The 13,752-nt window shown below is 36.5% G+C and overlaps 1 protein-coding gene across 10 annotated transcripts in view; it reads right to left on the bottom strand.

Annotated features, from left to right (window-relative positions):
* Window positions 1-804: 804 nt before the first annotated feature.
* Window positions 805-13,752, bottom strand: part of farp2 (FERM, RhoGEF and pleckstrin domain protein 2) — a 360,413-nt gene continuing 347,465 nt past the window's right edge. For 2 of the 10 annotated variants that reach the window (XM_055213945.2, XM_055213947.2), the window contains 6 exons: window positions 9,464-9,546; window positions 6,344-6,462; window positions 6,014-6,177; window positions 3,506-3,613; window positions 3,256-3,407; window positions 805-3,086 (listed from right to left, as the gene is read on the bottom strand). In XM_055213945.2, coding sequence (XP_055069920.2) covers window positions 2,993-3,086; window positions 3,256-3,407; window positions 3,506-3,613; window positions 6,014-6,177; window positions 6,344-6,462; window positions 9,464-9,546 — 720 coding nt within the window. In that variant the 3' untranslated portion in view covers window positions 805-2,992. Of the gene's footprint in view, window positions 3,087-3,255; window positions 3,408-3,505; window positions 3,939-5,000; window positions 5,141-6,013; window positions 6,251-6,343; window positions 6,463-9,463; window positions 9,547-9,820; window positions 9,842-13,752 lie in introns of those variants that run through there. The other 8 variants (XM_055213942.2, XM_055213943.2, XM_055213946.2 and 5 more) reach the window with 8 other exon arrangements.

Here is a 13,752-nt window from a genome sequence, read left to right as displayed (position 1 = left end):
TTTAGCTCATCGCCCACCCCTATATTCGCTATTAGCAAGTCATGTTTACAGGTTAGTGTTAATCTTTTTTTCGTGCAACTGTTATTCTGAATTATTCTAGATTATATTTATGTAAAACAACTTCAGCAGTGTTTTAGAAAAATGTGTTCTCTCTGTAGTTGGTGACCTAAAGTGGTGTTGGGGGGGGGGCTGCAGTAATTCATAGCCCCGGGGCCCAGTGAGCTCTTAATGCGGCCCTGACTCCGACCCTTGTGTTTCCTGGCACAAGCACTGTATTTCTTTGAAAGTACATATTAGTTAAATTAATATAAAATGTTACTGTAATTTTGCATTCAATGTACATTTCAATTTATTTATAAATTAACTCTTCAGAGTTAAACTTCACAGTATGTCCATCTTTATTTTTATAAAGTCATAATAGTGAACTTAGTCCAGTGAAATATTAATTACATTTATTCTACTCAGGTAATTAATTGGTATAATTAGCGAATTTATAAGTAATCATTAATTGTAGTATTATGCATTATATCTAATCTGAATTTTGACTCCCTTCCCAAACCACTTTTTTCTGCCAAGGCTTAAACAATGGGATATTTTTGCTGCTTCCTTTGTATAATTATGAGATTTTACTATATATGATGGGCAGATCAAGTTCATGTGTATTCCGTAATATAAAACAAATAAACTACATTATAAAAACACAAAAAGCACACAGAGTGTGTATTCCTGGATAGAATTACAAATATACATTTTGGGTATAAATAACATGGTAAAGTGCAAGAAAAATAGCACAACGAGAAGGAAAATGTTTATATAGTTCAGTTTTATTTGATATCCTTTCAATGTAATAACATAGAACATACTACATGCAGTGTGTATAAGAGCAATGCCTCAGCAACATGCTACACAATAAATAGTAACATTAAAGTGGGAGCAAAGAGAAGGGCTTCTGTTAGTTTCTCTGAATGAGATGGGAAACTGAGGTCTTTGAGTAAACTTTTTCCCATGTTTAGCAATCCAGGTTATTCATTCATGTTAATGTCATATACAGGAAAAAGAAACAAAATTCCAGTCCCTTCATAAAATTTACAAAAATGGGTGGAGACCATAAGCCCACAGTATATTTCCATTTCTGAATTAAGATGGAATTTAAACACATAGCTAGCTGGGCTTATGTCGAGATGATAGCTGCATTCAGTATATTGTTAGGTACACAAAGCAACACTGCTTAATATATGGCTGACTAACTCTGGTCTTTGACTTTACCCTTTTACAGCATGTAGACAAGGGACAATACCAAAATGTAAAAAAAAAACTTATAAATACAATCAATAATCCAAAAAGAGTCAGAAAAAGTCTCCCAAATCAGACAAAGTAAACAAATGTTTTAAAGATTATTAAATTAAGTTAATAAGAAAACAACTGCTTTTGCAAACGCTGTGGAACTGCTTCTTTATGCTAGTAAGATAAAACAAATAACTGTCCCTCAAACAAAACAAGACTGCAACACATTGTAATGAAGCTTTGTTTTTGTTACATGTTCACCAATGGGTAATGAAACAACATCTCAATCAATTAAATGGTTAACAAAACAAAATCTAAAATGGAGTGTAATTGTTGTTACATAAATAATCCTGAATTTAAGATTCAGGAATTCAAGAACAAGTTTTAGGCCATTGCTCCCAAACAGAACTTTTGAATTTTGGGGCTGAAGTAGTGCAGCAAAACCGTTTATTTATTTCTTCTAGTTTTTTTTTTGATAACTTTAACATTGATCTTCAATAAAACTTTGACATTAGAGCGGTTTCATCTTCTCTGTGATTAGGTGGCAGAAGCTTAATAAAAGACAATATAAAAGAAGACCTTGTATTCTTATACCTGTCAAATATTCAAAATTACTGATATGAAACGGTGCAAATATGAATAATTTAAAACTTTAGCTTGGTTAAATACCTCTTGTTTAGGCCTGTATTTTAAACACAATATCAGATTTAAACAAAATCAATGCTGAGAGATATGCAAAGGACAATTTCTCAAGAACATAAACATCCACTAAATTATGACCTTCAAGATAAGCTTTGACCATAATATGACACAAACCAGAGCTATGCTGGAAGAGGACAGAATATAATGTGCAAACCAATTCAATTAAATTATATGGCTGCCTCATTGTCAAAACATTTCTATTTCTCTCAGATTTCTTCCTGTATCAACATTTATTTCCTTTAACCCTTCATAAAGGGGTGGAGTCATTCAAAAATAACTATTACCAGCTTAACTCCCTGTGACTGAAAACATGTTCTCTGACCACCATTACTGCTTTCTAATACAGTACTACAGTCTTTCATCTCACTTGCTGCACCAACTTGACTTAATACAGACCCTCTGTATGTAAACACTCCCATCAGTAGTATTCAGTCACTGTTGTCATAGGACATGATTGAAAAAACAGAATGAGTTTTTCTGGACTATAGATTTTTATTGAACAAACTGGCTAAGTCGTCCATTCTTATAAGGACCGAATATTAAATTAACCATCATCCTAACGACAGATTCATTAAGACCATAAAAACCTGAATACAGTAATAACACCCAAGTGTGATTTTAACAAAATTCTTTCTGGATTCTTAAAGAAATCATACAAACATAACTTTTTTAAGTCTAATGTGGTTCTAGTAGAGTTATTTCAGTCTAATGGTTCAAGAAGTAGCAGACACCCCTTGAAATTATGAGATGAGCAATGAAAGAAAAATGGACAAACAGAGTTACAGAGCAACTTAAATTTCAGACCAAATCCTTTGGTCCATGGTTTCAAAAAGCAGCTTAACACCCCAGCAAGCAGAGAGCTAACGGACAGTCCAAAATCCAGAATCAGTTGTGGATTATGATGCTTCTCAGAGCCACAAAACAGAAAAAAATAAAATAGAGTAATAATGTTTGGTCCTGGCAGACAGTGGGCCCAGCCCCCCTCCAGGAGTTCAGACTGATACACTTAGCTCCCTTCGTTCATCTCTGCTGGGCCTTTGGGTACAAGCAGATTTATGCGTCCTGTAGAGCTCGCAGCGCTTTTGATTACCTCCATCCATCTATAGACACATCACAGTATGTTTTAAGCAGCGAATAAGCCTTTCATTCAAATCATTTTGTTACTTCGAATATAGAAACAAAATAACTGGTTCCACTGGATAAAGTGTGAATAAATGAATACAGCAGTTGACAATATGAACATAAAACAAAAGACTAAAATAGCTTTACCTCTCAAATGTATACTCGCTCTCTGCCCTGAAAAAGTAAACATGAGATTTGAACTGCAGCTTGAAGACATACTCCTTATGGATGCTATCTGATTCCCCCGGGGTGCTGACTGTGTAACCTAGCAACGGCAGACTGGCCAGAGGAAAGTCATCCTAGAACAAAAGCCATTTATTAATTATAAATCATCTGGATGCTTTTAGGATAAACATCAAAAACACAAATGAAAGAGCAAGTGTCTCTCTTCTAATACCTGGTGTGTCTTATAGAAGAACAGGCAGAAGTTGGTGAAAACGACCCAAAGTTTCTGCCAGCCATTGCTGTTCTTGAATTTCCTCAGGAGGTAGCCAGAAAGCTGGTTCTGGAATGAGGTGTCAATAGGAACTTAGGAATTCAATTGCTACTGTACAACACAATGTCAACATGTAATTTAGAAAATAACCAAATAGTGTTTCACTAATGTCACGGTGATCCGTGTCATGTTTTGTTTGTGTCTCCGATTACGTCACCTGGACAATTCACGAACTGATTCATCACACCTGTTCCGTGTTTAGTGCTGTGTATTTATACTGCTGTCTGTTTCTCACCTGTGGCCGGATCATTGTCATTGCCATTACGTTCATGTCTGTTCCTGTTCCTTCTGTTGGATGTTCCTGTGTTTACCCGCCTGTTGTTTTATTTCCGTTCTGTTAATAAATGTTATTTATTTCATGGTGAACCCAGCACTTGCGTCCTCACTCCTGTTACCAGTCGTGACAACTAAGGTTTAATAAAAAAAGTAAAGCTGTTTTAAAATACTAAGAAAATGCTAAGGGAGACTGTGCTGATTTGTAACTGTAACTATTTGGTTATTTTCTAAATCACAAGAAATGTCTTGATTTATAGATGAAGTTCATATTGCTCCCAACAGCATTACTTGCCAAATCCGTGATATTTTGGGACTGTTACTGCTGGAATGATGCTCCACACCCCTGACTTATAAGGAATGTTTATATAATGGTTTCATGTATTTACATGAAATATATTTGTCATTATTGTATCTAACAGTAATGTTTTCTAATGTTGAAGAGAAATGGCAAAAAAAAGTTTACTATGGTGTCCATATCACACACATTGCATGTTAGTATAGAAAAATTAAACTCAAAATAACTGTGTAAACGGTTCCAGAAAATAATGTTGAACAGCATTTCTGACGTATATTGCTATAAAAATTACTAATAATAAGGATGTTAAAAATGCAGTATTATCTATTATTTTAACTAATAAACATTTTACATGCAGTAAACACAAAACAATGTTAAGTCCTAATTTACGAAATACTGCACACTAAACATGATTTATTGTGTTTTGCTTCTTTAATAACTACACATTGTTAATTTGTAACATGAAGGGCCCTGTTTTAACGATCTAAGCGCATTGTCTAACGCGCACAGCGCAACGTTTAAATGGGCGTGTCCGAATCCACTTTTGCTAATTTAACGACCGCAAAAATGGTTTGTGCTAATTATGAGATTAGAAGCATCCAAGTTTGATTTGACTTACTGATTTGACTTTAATTTCAATTTCTGATATGGTCTTACTCAGAACATTCTGTAAAAATATTAAATTGCCATCTCTAATATTGACTATGTAGGATAATTTAATGAATCACAAAAATGTGACTTTAGCTGGGTTTTCATAGGCAGGATTGCATATATTCAGACATGTATGTAAAATTTTTATTTTAGAATCTTTGACCTCACGAGTACCTGATTCATGCGCAGACAGTCATTGAGAGAGAGGTTCTGGTTTCGGTAGCAGCATATATGTGTGATGGTGTTGGGTCTCTGGCCCTGACCAAGCAGGTAACGAGGGGGGAGCTCAGGAGACATGGCTGGTGAACTGAATACTGAGACCAGGCAGGCAAACAGGCAACAGGAATGGACAGATAATGTGCAGCAGAGAAAGTGATGAAGACAAAGAGCAAGCAGCAAAAGAAAAGCACAGAAAGCAGATAGCGTGTTAGACTGTTAACTCTCAAACCCTGAATGGAGAAAAAGATACACTGAAAATTTCTGTAGAGAAGAAATGTTAGAAGATCAGAAGTTTATTAATTCAGTTACTTTTATTCAAGGCAGCCATGTTCAACTTGATTTTACCAAGTAAGAGATGAAAAATTTCTGTAGGAAGAATACAAAGCCCTAACACATTCCCAAAATTTTGAAGGAAATGACAGGTAAATAACAATGCTGTAGAAGCACATGGTTGTAAAACTAAACTTCACATAAACTGTAAACTTAAGCATCAGATGTGACTGGAATGTTGTCCCAGGGTCATCAATGAAATTGACTCTGGGAACATATCTCACTTGGCAAAATCAGGAATGCCGGCTACTATTAAGAACTCTTAGAGGAGAGATGGTTACATAGAAAAGTGAAAACATGTTAAAGACATGAAAACAGGGTAGTATGGGAGAGAAATACGGGGGAAGACGTAAAAGAGGTGCTAGAGTCTTCCCCTCATCCACAAGCTTTGGGTGCAGTCCAGACCTCAACAGCCAGGCTTAGAGATGGTACAAGTGTGTGTGTGTGTGTGTGTGTGTGTGTGTGTGTGTGTGTGTGTGTGTGTGTGTGTGTGTGTGTGTGCTTGTGTGTGTAAAGAACTACATGTGTCAAGCTTGTCATATTTCTTAATATCAAAAAATAAATGTTTGTGCATTGCAGATTTAGTCAAAACCTTCACAATCAAATTCTATGTATAAACTAATTGTGTGTGTGTCTACCTCCACGGCTAGACTGTGGTCAGACATGGAGACGCTGGTGTTGCGGTGCCAGCACACATGCATGGTGGTGTTGGCCCTGTGATGGCTTTGCTTATCCAGAGAGCATCGGGAGGAGTTCATGTCATCCTCTGACTCCTGCTCCAGCGACACCTCATCTGATGACCCTCATGATTGCAGGGAGGCACAGGAGGAAAGCAGGAGAGACAGAGAAGGAATCGGAAGGTGTGGGGTTTACATCTACATCAGGATCAAAGTGAAGGAGGCTATGGGATAAAACACATTGCAGACCTGCACCCGTGTGGACAACACGAATGAGCTTGAGGTACTTACTGTTGGAGCGGTCGCACAAGCTGGGGTCCAACAGAAGATCTGATTTCTCTGGAGACTTCTTTGACATGTCAATTGCAATGTTTAGATCTTCGATCCATTTGTTCATTTCAACTTTGGAACTGTGGAGGAGACTGGGTTAATGTATTCCTTGTCATCTTGTTCCATGTTTTAAACAGGTCATACCTCACCCAGGAATAGTATTTATTGTGAATAGGCAGACCAGTGGCGAGGCTACAGAAGGGCCAGGTTGGCACTAGCCCACCACTCAGATTGATGGCTGGCCCACACAGTCAGAAGAGACACAAAATATTTTGTGGGAAAGCAGAAGAAATTACACATAAATGATAATCTCTAATAATCACTCAAATACGCATCATTTAGAAATAAACAGTGATGTAACGCGTTACAAAGAACTGTTACTCCACTACTTTTAGCAGTAACAAGCATGTAACGAAGTATTTTTTAAAATCAAGTAACGCAATTACAATTACTGAAATTTAAATGAGTTCGTTACTATTATTTTGTAAAAAATAGACAAGACATATCTGACGTCGCAGGACCGTAGTTGGCGGCGCAATGATTCATTACACTTCATCATAGCTGACAGTCTAACCTTCGGAGGACCCATAATTTGCCTCATCTGCTGCACGCGCATCGCGCCTGTCAGCAGGACACAGCGGAGACGTTTCTAACTTATTAAAATAAATATGAAATCAGAAAAATTATAATTTATTTTAGAAAATATGACATGTTGACACAATTTTCACCAAATTTTTAAAGAGACACTACACAATTTTATCACATTATATATTTTTGTAAACATGCAGAATATTTGTCTAAATGGTCTAAATGATATACATAAATAAACTAAGTTTACATATTAAGATAAGTTCTAACAAAAATATTCAAAGGTTGAATCTAAAGCAAAATAGGCTCCTACAGTATGTGATATATTAGAGTCTTACGTGTAAAATAGCCCATCCATATCATTTTACTGTTTGACTGTTCAGTACTGTTCATATTTACATTTAAAAAGCAGACATAAAAGTAACTTAAAAGTTACTTTTCTAAGTAACTAATTACTTATGATATACAGTAACAGGTAGAGTAATTCAGTTACTTTTAAAAGAAGTAACTAGTAACTGTAACTAATTACTAATTTTCAGTAACTTGCCCAACACTGGAAATAAATAACTATTTATATAGAAAGTTTATCGTTGGCATGTGTTACTTCACCTTGCAAATTTTAAAGAATCAAAATACATTTTTAACAATTTTTTTTTAAAAATGTGAGCGCAAGAAGGTGTTAAAAGTGGGCAGTTTTCTCTGCGCACAGACACACATACATATTCAAATGGACACTCATAAGCGGACGCAGGGAGATTCACATTTCAAAAAGCACGCAAACAGAATCAGCGTTTGACAGGATACATTACATAAAAACTAAATTAGCTTAAAATACCACAGTCAATTCAAAAAGAAATCAGATGTTTGCCAGTACTGTATGTGGACTGGTGCTTATCCAGTCTTAGGAGCTAATCACACCAAACGTGTTTTAAACTCAAAACAGCAGTGTGTCGCGGCTTTTTATATTGCTAGGCAACCACCAAGTCAGCTGTCTTGTCAATCAAATATTAAAGCGTGAGCGCTCTTTTGCTGTTAACTGCCATATTAGCAGAAACTTTAAAAAGAGGATGCTTGCTCTGACCTTGTTTGAGGGTGAGAGGTGCACAAACATGCAAGAGACAGTGAGTGAGTGGAGTCCAGTTGATCCAAACAACTTTAAACCTCCGTCACCACAACTAAAGGCCCGCCTCTACCCTCATTTGATTGGACAATGCAAAGGCGCAAATGACGTCGGGCGCTTTTCCACTCTCAGCATTCCTGCAAAAGCGTGTGCTGTGGCTGGCGGCAAAAAACTCAAGACGTTCGGCGCGCATACGCTCCCTGCCCATAGAATATCATTCCTGCAACTGCCATAAACGTGTTTGGTGTGATCAGCCCCTTAAATTGCCAGTACCCTCAAAAAATCTGCTTATGTTTGTCTCATTATGTTAATTAAGTAACAGAAGACAAAAGGAAAATCATTTATTAGCTTTAAAAAGATAAATTATTTATTTATAGAATGAAGAAGACAGTAGCCATGTTTCCATCACCATGATTTTATGCACATTTTATAGTATTGCATATGAAACGAGTGATGGAAACACGAAATTTCGAATACGTAACGAACATTAAACCCACAGGACTGAGCGTCTAGCTGTTTCCACCAAAGTTTTCTTTACCATATACAGTATGGGGCTCGATGTCATCTTAATGCTGCTAGTACCTGATTAAAAACGCTGCATTTCTTCTTCTTTGCACAGCATTTAGTTTGGCAATTAAAACTGCACTGCTATAAATTAATAAATTGCCCCATGGTGAATACATGCAGTCCTGTCTCTATTTTCCAAGTGTGCCTCGTTTTGTTTACTGTTAGTTACGAAGTAACCAATACCACGATCAATCGCTCTAACAACTTGATGGAAACGGACCTAATTCGCATTTGTTTGTTTTTCTTTTTTGCGACTTTTGAAAAGATTTGCTTTACGTTTGGATGGAAACCCAGCTAGTGTTATTTTTTATTTGATTTTATTGTATTTCTGTACTTAAATACTACTGTTAGACATTACATTATTTGTACATTATTTTATTTATTATTACATATTTTCTATTTTCAAATACTTGTAACTTCTTGATTTGTTCTTATTTTATTTCCCCCACCCCCTTTTTTGCTGATTCAAAAATTAGTTGATCCATGACTCAAAAAACATCAATGTAATCCATTTAACCACCACTATATTGTAAAATGATGTAATACTATGTTAAAGTGAGCTGCTTACTGTGCACATAGATTCACATGCATACTCAAATGGACACACACTCATAAGCATCCACCCTATTTCACAAAGGCTACTCAGTTTAAAATTTCTGGCCTCGCCACTGGGTCAGACACACAAAGTTTGTAAGCTCAAAGTAAAAAAATTTATTTGCATATTTCTGTTGTCTCTTTTCATGCCATAACATTCTAGCACTGCATTGTTTTATACTTTTGCCACTGGAAAAAATTATGTATCTCACCTGGCTGCAACCACAATGGTTCTCTGAGCAGAATATATGGTGAAGCAATGTGGAACAGACCACTCATTCTCACTTTCCTCCACCTGCAAAACATACCAACAGATAGTCCAGAGAAAGATCTAGCAGTCAGATGAAGTATATCTGTATGTTAAGCATTCTTTCATAAGAATAGAGTCAGTAACAACTACTGTATCTTAATATCTATGGTCTACTTATTAACTTCCTGACTTATAGAAATCATCATCTCTATGAAACCAAGGGGAGAGGAATGAGACGGCTGTAAGTGAAAAGGTTGTTGGCAGTCTTTTGAAGTGTGTTTGTTGGGAGGGGTAACTGTTGGAATTATCTCATACTCACCGGAGTGTCCAACACAATAAGCTGCGGACAGGAGCGAAGCACAGATATGCAGGTTAGCAGACAGAGAGGCCAGCGGCACTTCTACTGTCACCCTTAAACATTATACGCACAACAAACCTTATACAAACCTATTAAAACTCTGCAATGGCTCTACCAAACTTCAGATCACACAACTCATGGCACACATCTTACGCTCTAGTTTTGTCTAAGATTTTTTCTGTCTTCTTATTTTACCTGCTGCTGATTACCATAAACAATACTTTAAACTCATCCCTCAGTTTGTAAATACAGCATTACAAACTAGTAATGCACAGAAAGTTCAGGCTTCAAAACTTTTTCGGCCAAAAATAGCATTTTGAAAAGAAACAAACGGACAATGAAAATAAATGACGCTCCGCCTCTCCTGTCAGTGCTAAACTGTTATCACAGCAAAGCACGATCGTGCCAGCTAATACAAAATGACACACAACTTCTGCCTGATGCACCACTGCTTATGATCGTGCTTTAATGTGTCTCTAACGTCAGAGATCATGTGCATTGACTCGCACTGGCAAATATTTTTGTAAGTCAAGCTCAATTCGTCACTTGAAGTGACATTGCATAATTATTGTAAACATGTCACTTCCTGTTGCCAGTGAAGAAGTTTATTTTAATCCCAATCTACATGAATATGAGTTTACCATTATAATCACATGCAGTTTGTTTACCATGAAGTTATGCAGTATCTGGGTCATGTGTTATGCTGTGTGTGGGTCAGGAGTTTGCCATGGGATTGCTATTGCAAACCAGCTGTGTGGATTCATGTTTCATGTCAAAGGTCACAGAGGGTCTCAGTATAAGGAATAGCCTAGTTACAAGCCTGAACAGATACATATTGTTTTAACCATGAGGGGTAGGAACAAAGACCTATATATTAACCAAGCCCTGGCTCAGAGGGTCAGACTGATTTGGAGGATCCTCCCAGGACTTCACTCTGGTTCTGGGGGATTCACCAGGGCGGCCTCGGCTTCTTATTTTGTCCAGAAAATAAAAGTCTATCTCTTGAAATCAAAACCTAAGACTGAAGATTGTTTCATTTGAGGAAAAGGAAAACCACAACATTTGGTGCCGAAACCCGGGATAGAAAAGAGCTGGACAGTCACACCACCTGGGCGAACCTGACGAGCAACACAAACAACGTATGGCCATATACAAGGTAAGCACTTTTTGCTTATTAATTAAGTTTGTGTTGTTGGCCAGAATTTGCTTAAGGTGGTGAGAAATTTAAGCTCTTCTAAATTTAAGAACCATTTAGGTGAACTGGGTTTTGATTTCAAGGGTACAATCTAACTAAGGCATGCATGCATGATTCTGTATTAAATTACTTTGGCTTTGATGATCATGGTGAATTGAAACAGATTTTAAGTTAAGAGAATGCGCAAGAGTTTGTATGCAAGGTTGCATATGTCTACGTTTGTCGGGGAAGTGTATAACGTAGAGGTTTAATTTGGTTTAATTTGAAGTTAAAAGTTTAAATCATTATGTCGGGGAAGTGCAGTAATGATTGTTTAATTGGTTAATGTAAAAAAGGACACGCAAAAGTCGTTACGTCGGGGAAGTGCAGTGACGATTGTTTAATTATTTAATGATTTGTGTTTGAATGTGTATGTATGCAGCTGCAGAGTGTGTGTTAGTGAGAGAAATGTGAACGTGCATCTGGTAAGCAGGGAGAGACTTTCCCTTGGGCAGTTGGGCTGTTAAGGGGGGTGTATCCTGTGAGTGTAGGGTAAATAACTACTGTGTTAGAGTGTGGAAGAATGAGCCCTAAATAAATAAATAAATAAAATAAAGAGAGCCCAAATAAATACATAAAGGGTTGTACATAAATGCTAATGGGTTATTACTGAAAAATGGTTTGGTTAACAATTTGGTTTAAAAATTATCAAGCATACATTTTAAATTTAAGGTTTGGTAAAAACAATTGACACCAGATGGGACATCAAAAAGAGCACAGAACCTGAGACCACAGCTAACTTTCTCGATGGGCAATGCAATCAGGTGGCCACCTAAAGAGATGAGCAGTTTTGCTTGTTAAAAGATTGTATTGTTCACCTGAGAGGGCTCGGGGTGGTCAAATCTCAAATGCTCTTCCAAATTTAAGAATAAAAAGGGGAAATTAAAGATTATTAGATTAAATGATAAGAATAAAGGGTTTCATTTTCAAAAGGAATGTGTGCTAGGACAGATGATGGTTTATTGTGTGAATGAGTTTTATTTTTTGTCGTTGAGTGGCTTGGATAAAGATTTAATGTTAAGTTGAGAAAATGCCTAAGAAGTTTCACGAAAGAGTCATGAGGAACCTGAGTGGTACCGTGTCGGGGCAGACACGTTGGGGTTCGGAGAGAAGAGTACTCAAATCCTGTAGGTCAGGTACGGTCTATATGTTATTTGTCTTGTTGTTTTGAAAGGCCCGGGCTGATAAGAGATATTGTTTTTGTTTTATTTGTCATGTCGGATTGGTAAATTGTGTAAGTGAATCTTTTCCATGTCGACTGAAGTGTAATGGAAAGATGAACTTGGCCAGGTAGTCTAGATAGAGTTGTTTTATTTTATTTGTGTGAGAATGCAATGTGTTATATAATGAGTCTGTGTGTGAATGTCTGAGACAGGGGCGTTGAACAAGACCTCGGGCCCTATTCATAGGCAGTTTTGATGGGCCCCCATGCCCCACCCCGATAATATATTTCAGACCTTTCAAGGCCCCTCTCTTCCTTTGGGGCCCTGGTAATCAGTACTGGTTTTACCCCCAGTCCGACGCCCCTGGTCTGAGATGGAAAGAGTGGGGGCTGAGTGAGTGGTGGGTGTGACTTTCTCTTGTGGATCTGCAGAGCTTACAGAGAGGTGTTGTGTTACGGGAGTGAAGATTGTTTAAAACTATAAAAAAGGAGATAAAGTTTGAAAGTATGTGAATATGAGTAAGAATATGATTATGAATAAGAGACAGTTATAAATGCTGGGCATTAAAGATTAGATTTGAAGACATTGTGGTTCTGAGGTATTGTAGCCAAAAATATTAGTTATTACAGTGAAGTATACAGCTACTTCTAGAAATTAAATAATTCATTTAAATGATTGATTAAAATAAAAATTGTGCCCAATAGGAAAAGATTGCTTGTCCAAAAAAGGACAGATGTTGGTGATGGTATTTGATTCTATTTGACAAAACACTACAAAATATTATAAAGGAAATTTTATTTTAAAGACACATTGGAAATCTAAGTAATTATTTGGAGAATATATAAATTGGACAAATAAAAACAATAAGTTTGTGAAGTGGTTAAATGAGAAATAATTATAAAATATAAGGTGTGTTATATTGTAAAGAAAAGATTATGGCAGTCACATTAATGGAAAAATAAGGATTAAACAACTGTTGTGTGGAGAATTAGAAAATAGAATAATTGGATGTTCAAATGAGTAAACATTTGGTGTGGCATGGTGTGAGGAGAAATACAACTAAATAAAAATATAAACTAATGAAAGATAAGAGGAGATAATTAACAGACAAAGAAATGCTCAAAGGGAGAAAGAGAGAGAGAGAGAGAGAGAGAGAGAGAAAGGGAGGGGGTTTTAAATTGTCACCAGATTTGACCTGTAAAGGTCAACTCCCATAGCTCGAGGGAATTGTGGGATTAAGCAAAATCTAGCAGAAAGACAGAAGCGAAGCTTTGAAAGAAAAACAACAAATTAGAGAAAAAAGAGTAGAGACCAAGTTATTAAATGTGGAAATAAAGATGAAAAATTAAAAAGGACAGAAAAATTATTAAAAGGTGAATGACACAGATAAATTATATAAAGAAAAAAAAAAGATTTAACAAAATGAAGAGGAGTCTTCTTCTGATGATTGAAGGTGGTCACAAAATAAATTTTATTTTAAAATTGAGAGGCAATAT

Source organism: Misgurnus anguillicaudatus, chromosome 8 (genome assembly GCF_027580225.2).
Source record: "Misgurnus anguillicaudatus chromosome 8, ASM2758022v2, whole genome shotgun sequence".
Classification (NCBI taxonomy): Eukaryota; Metazoa; Chordata; class Actinopteri; order Cypriniformes; family Cobitidae; genus Misgurnus; species Misgurnus anguillicaudatus.
Note: the sequence above shows the minus strand (reverse complement) of the source record. Positions and strands in the feature narration are given on the sequence as shown.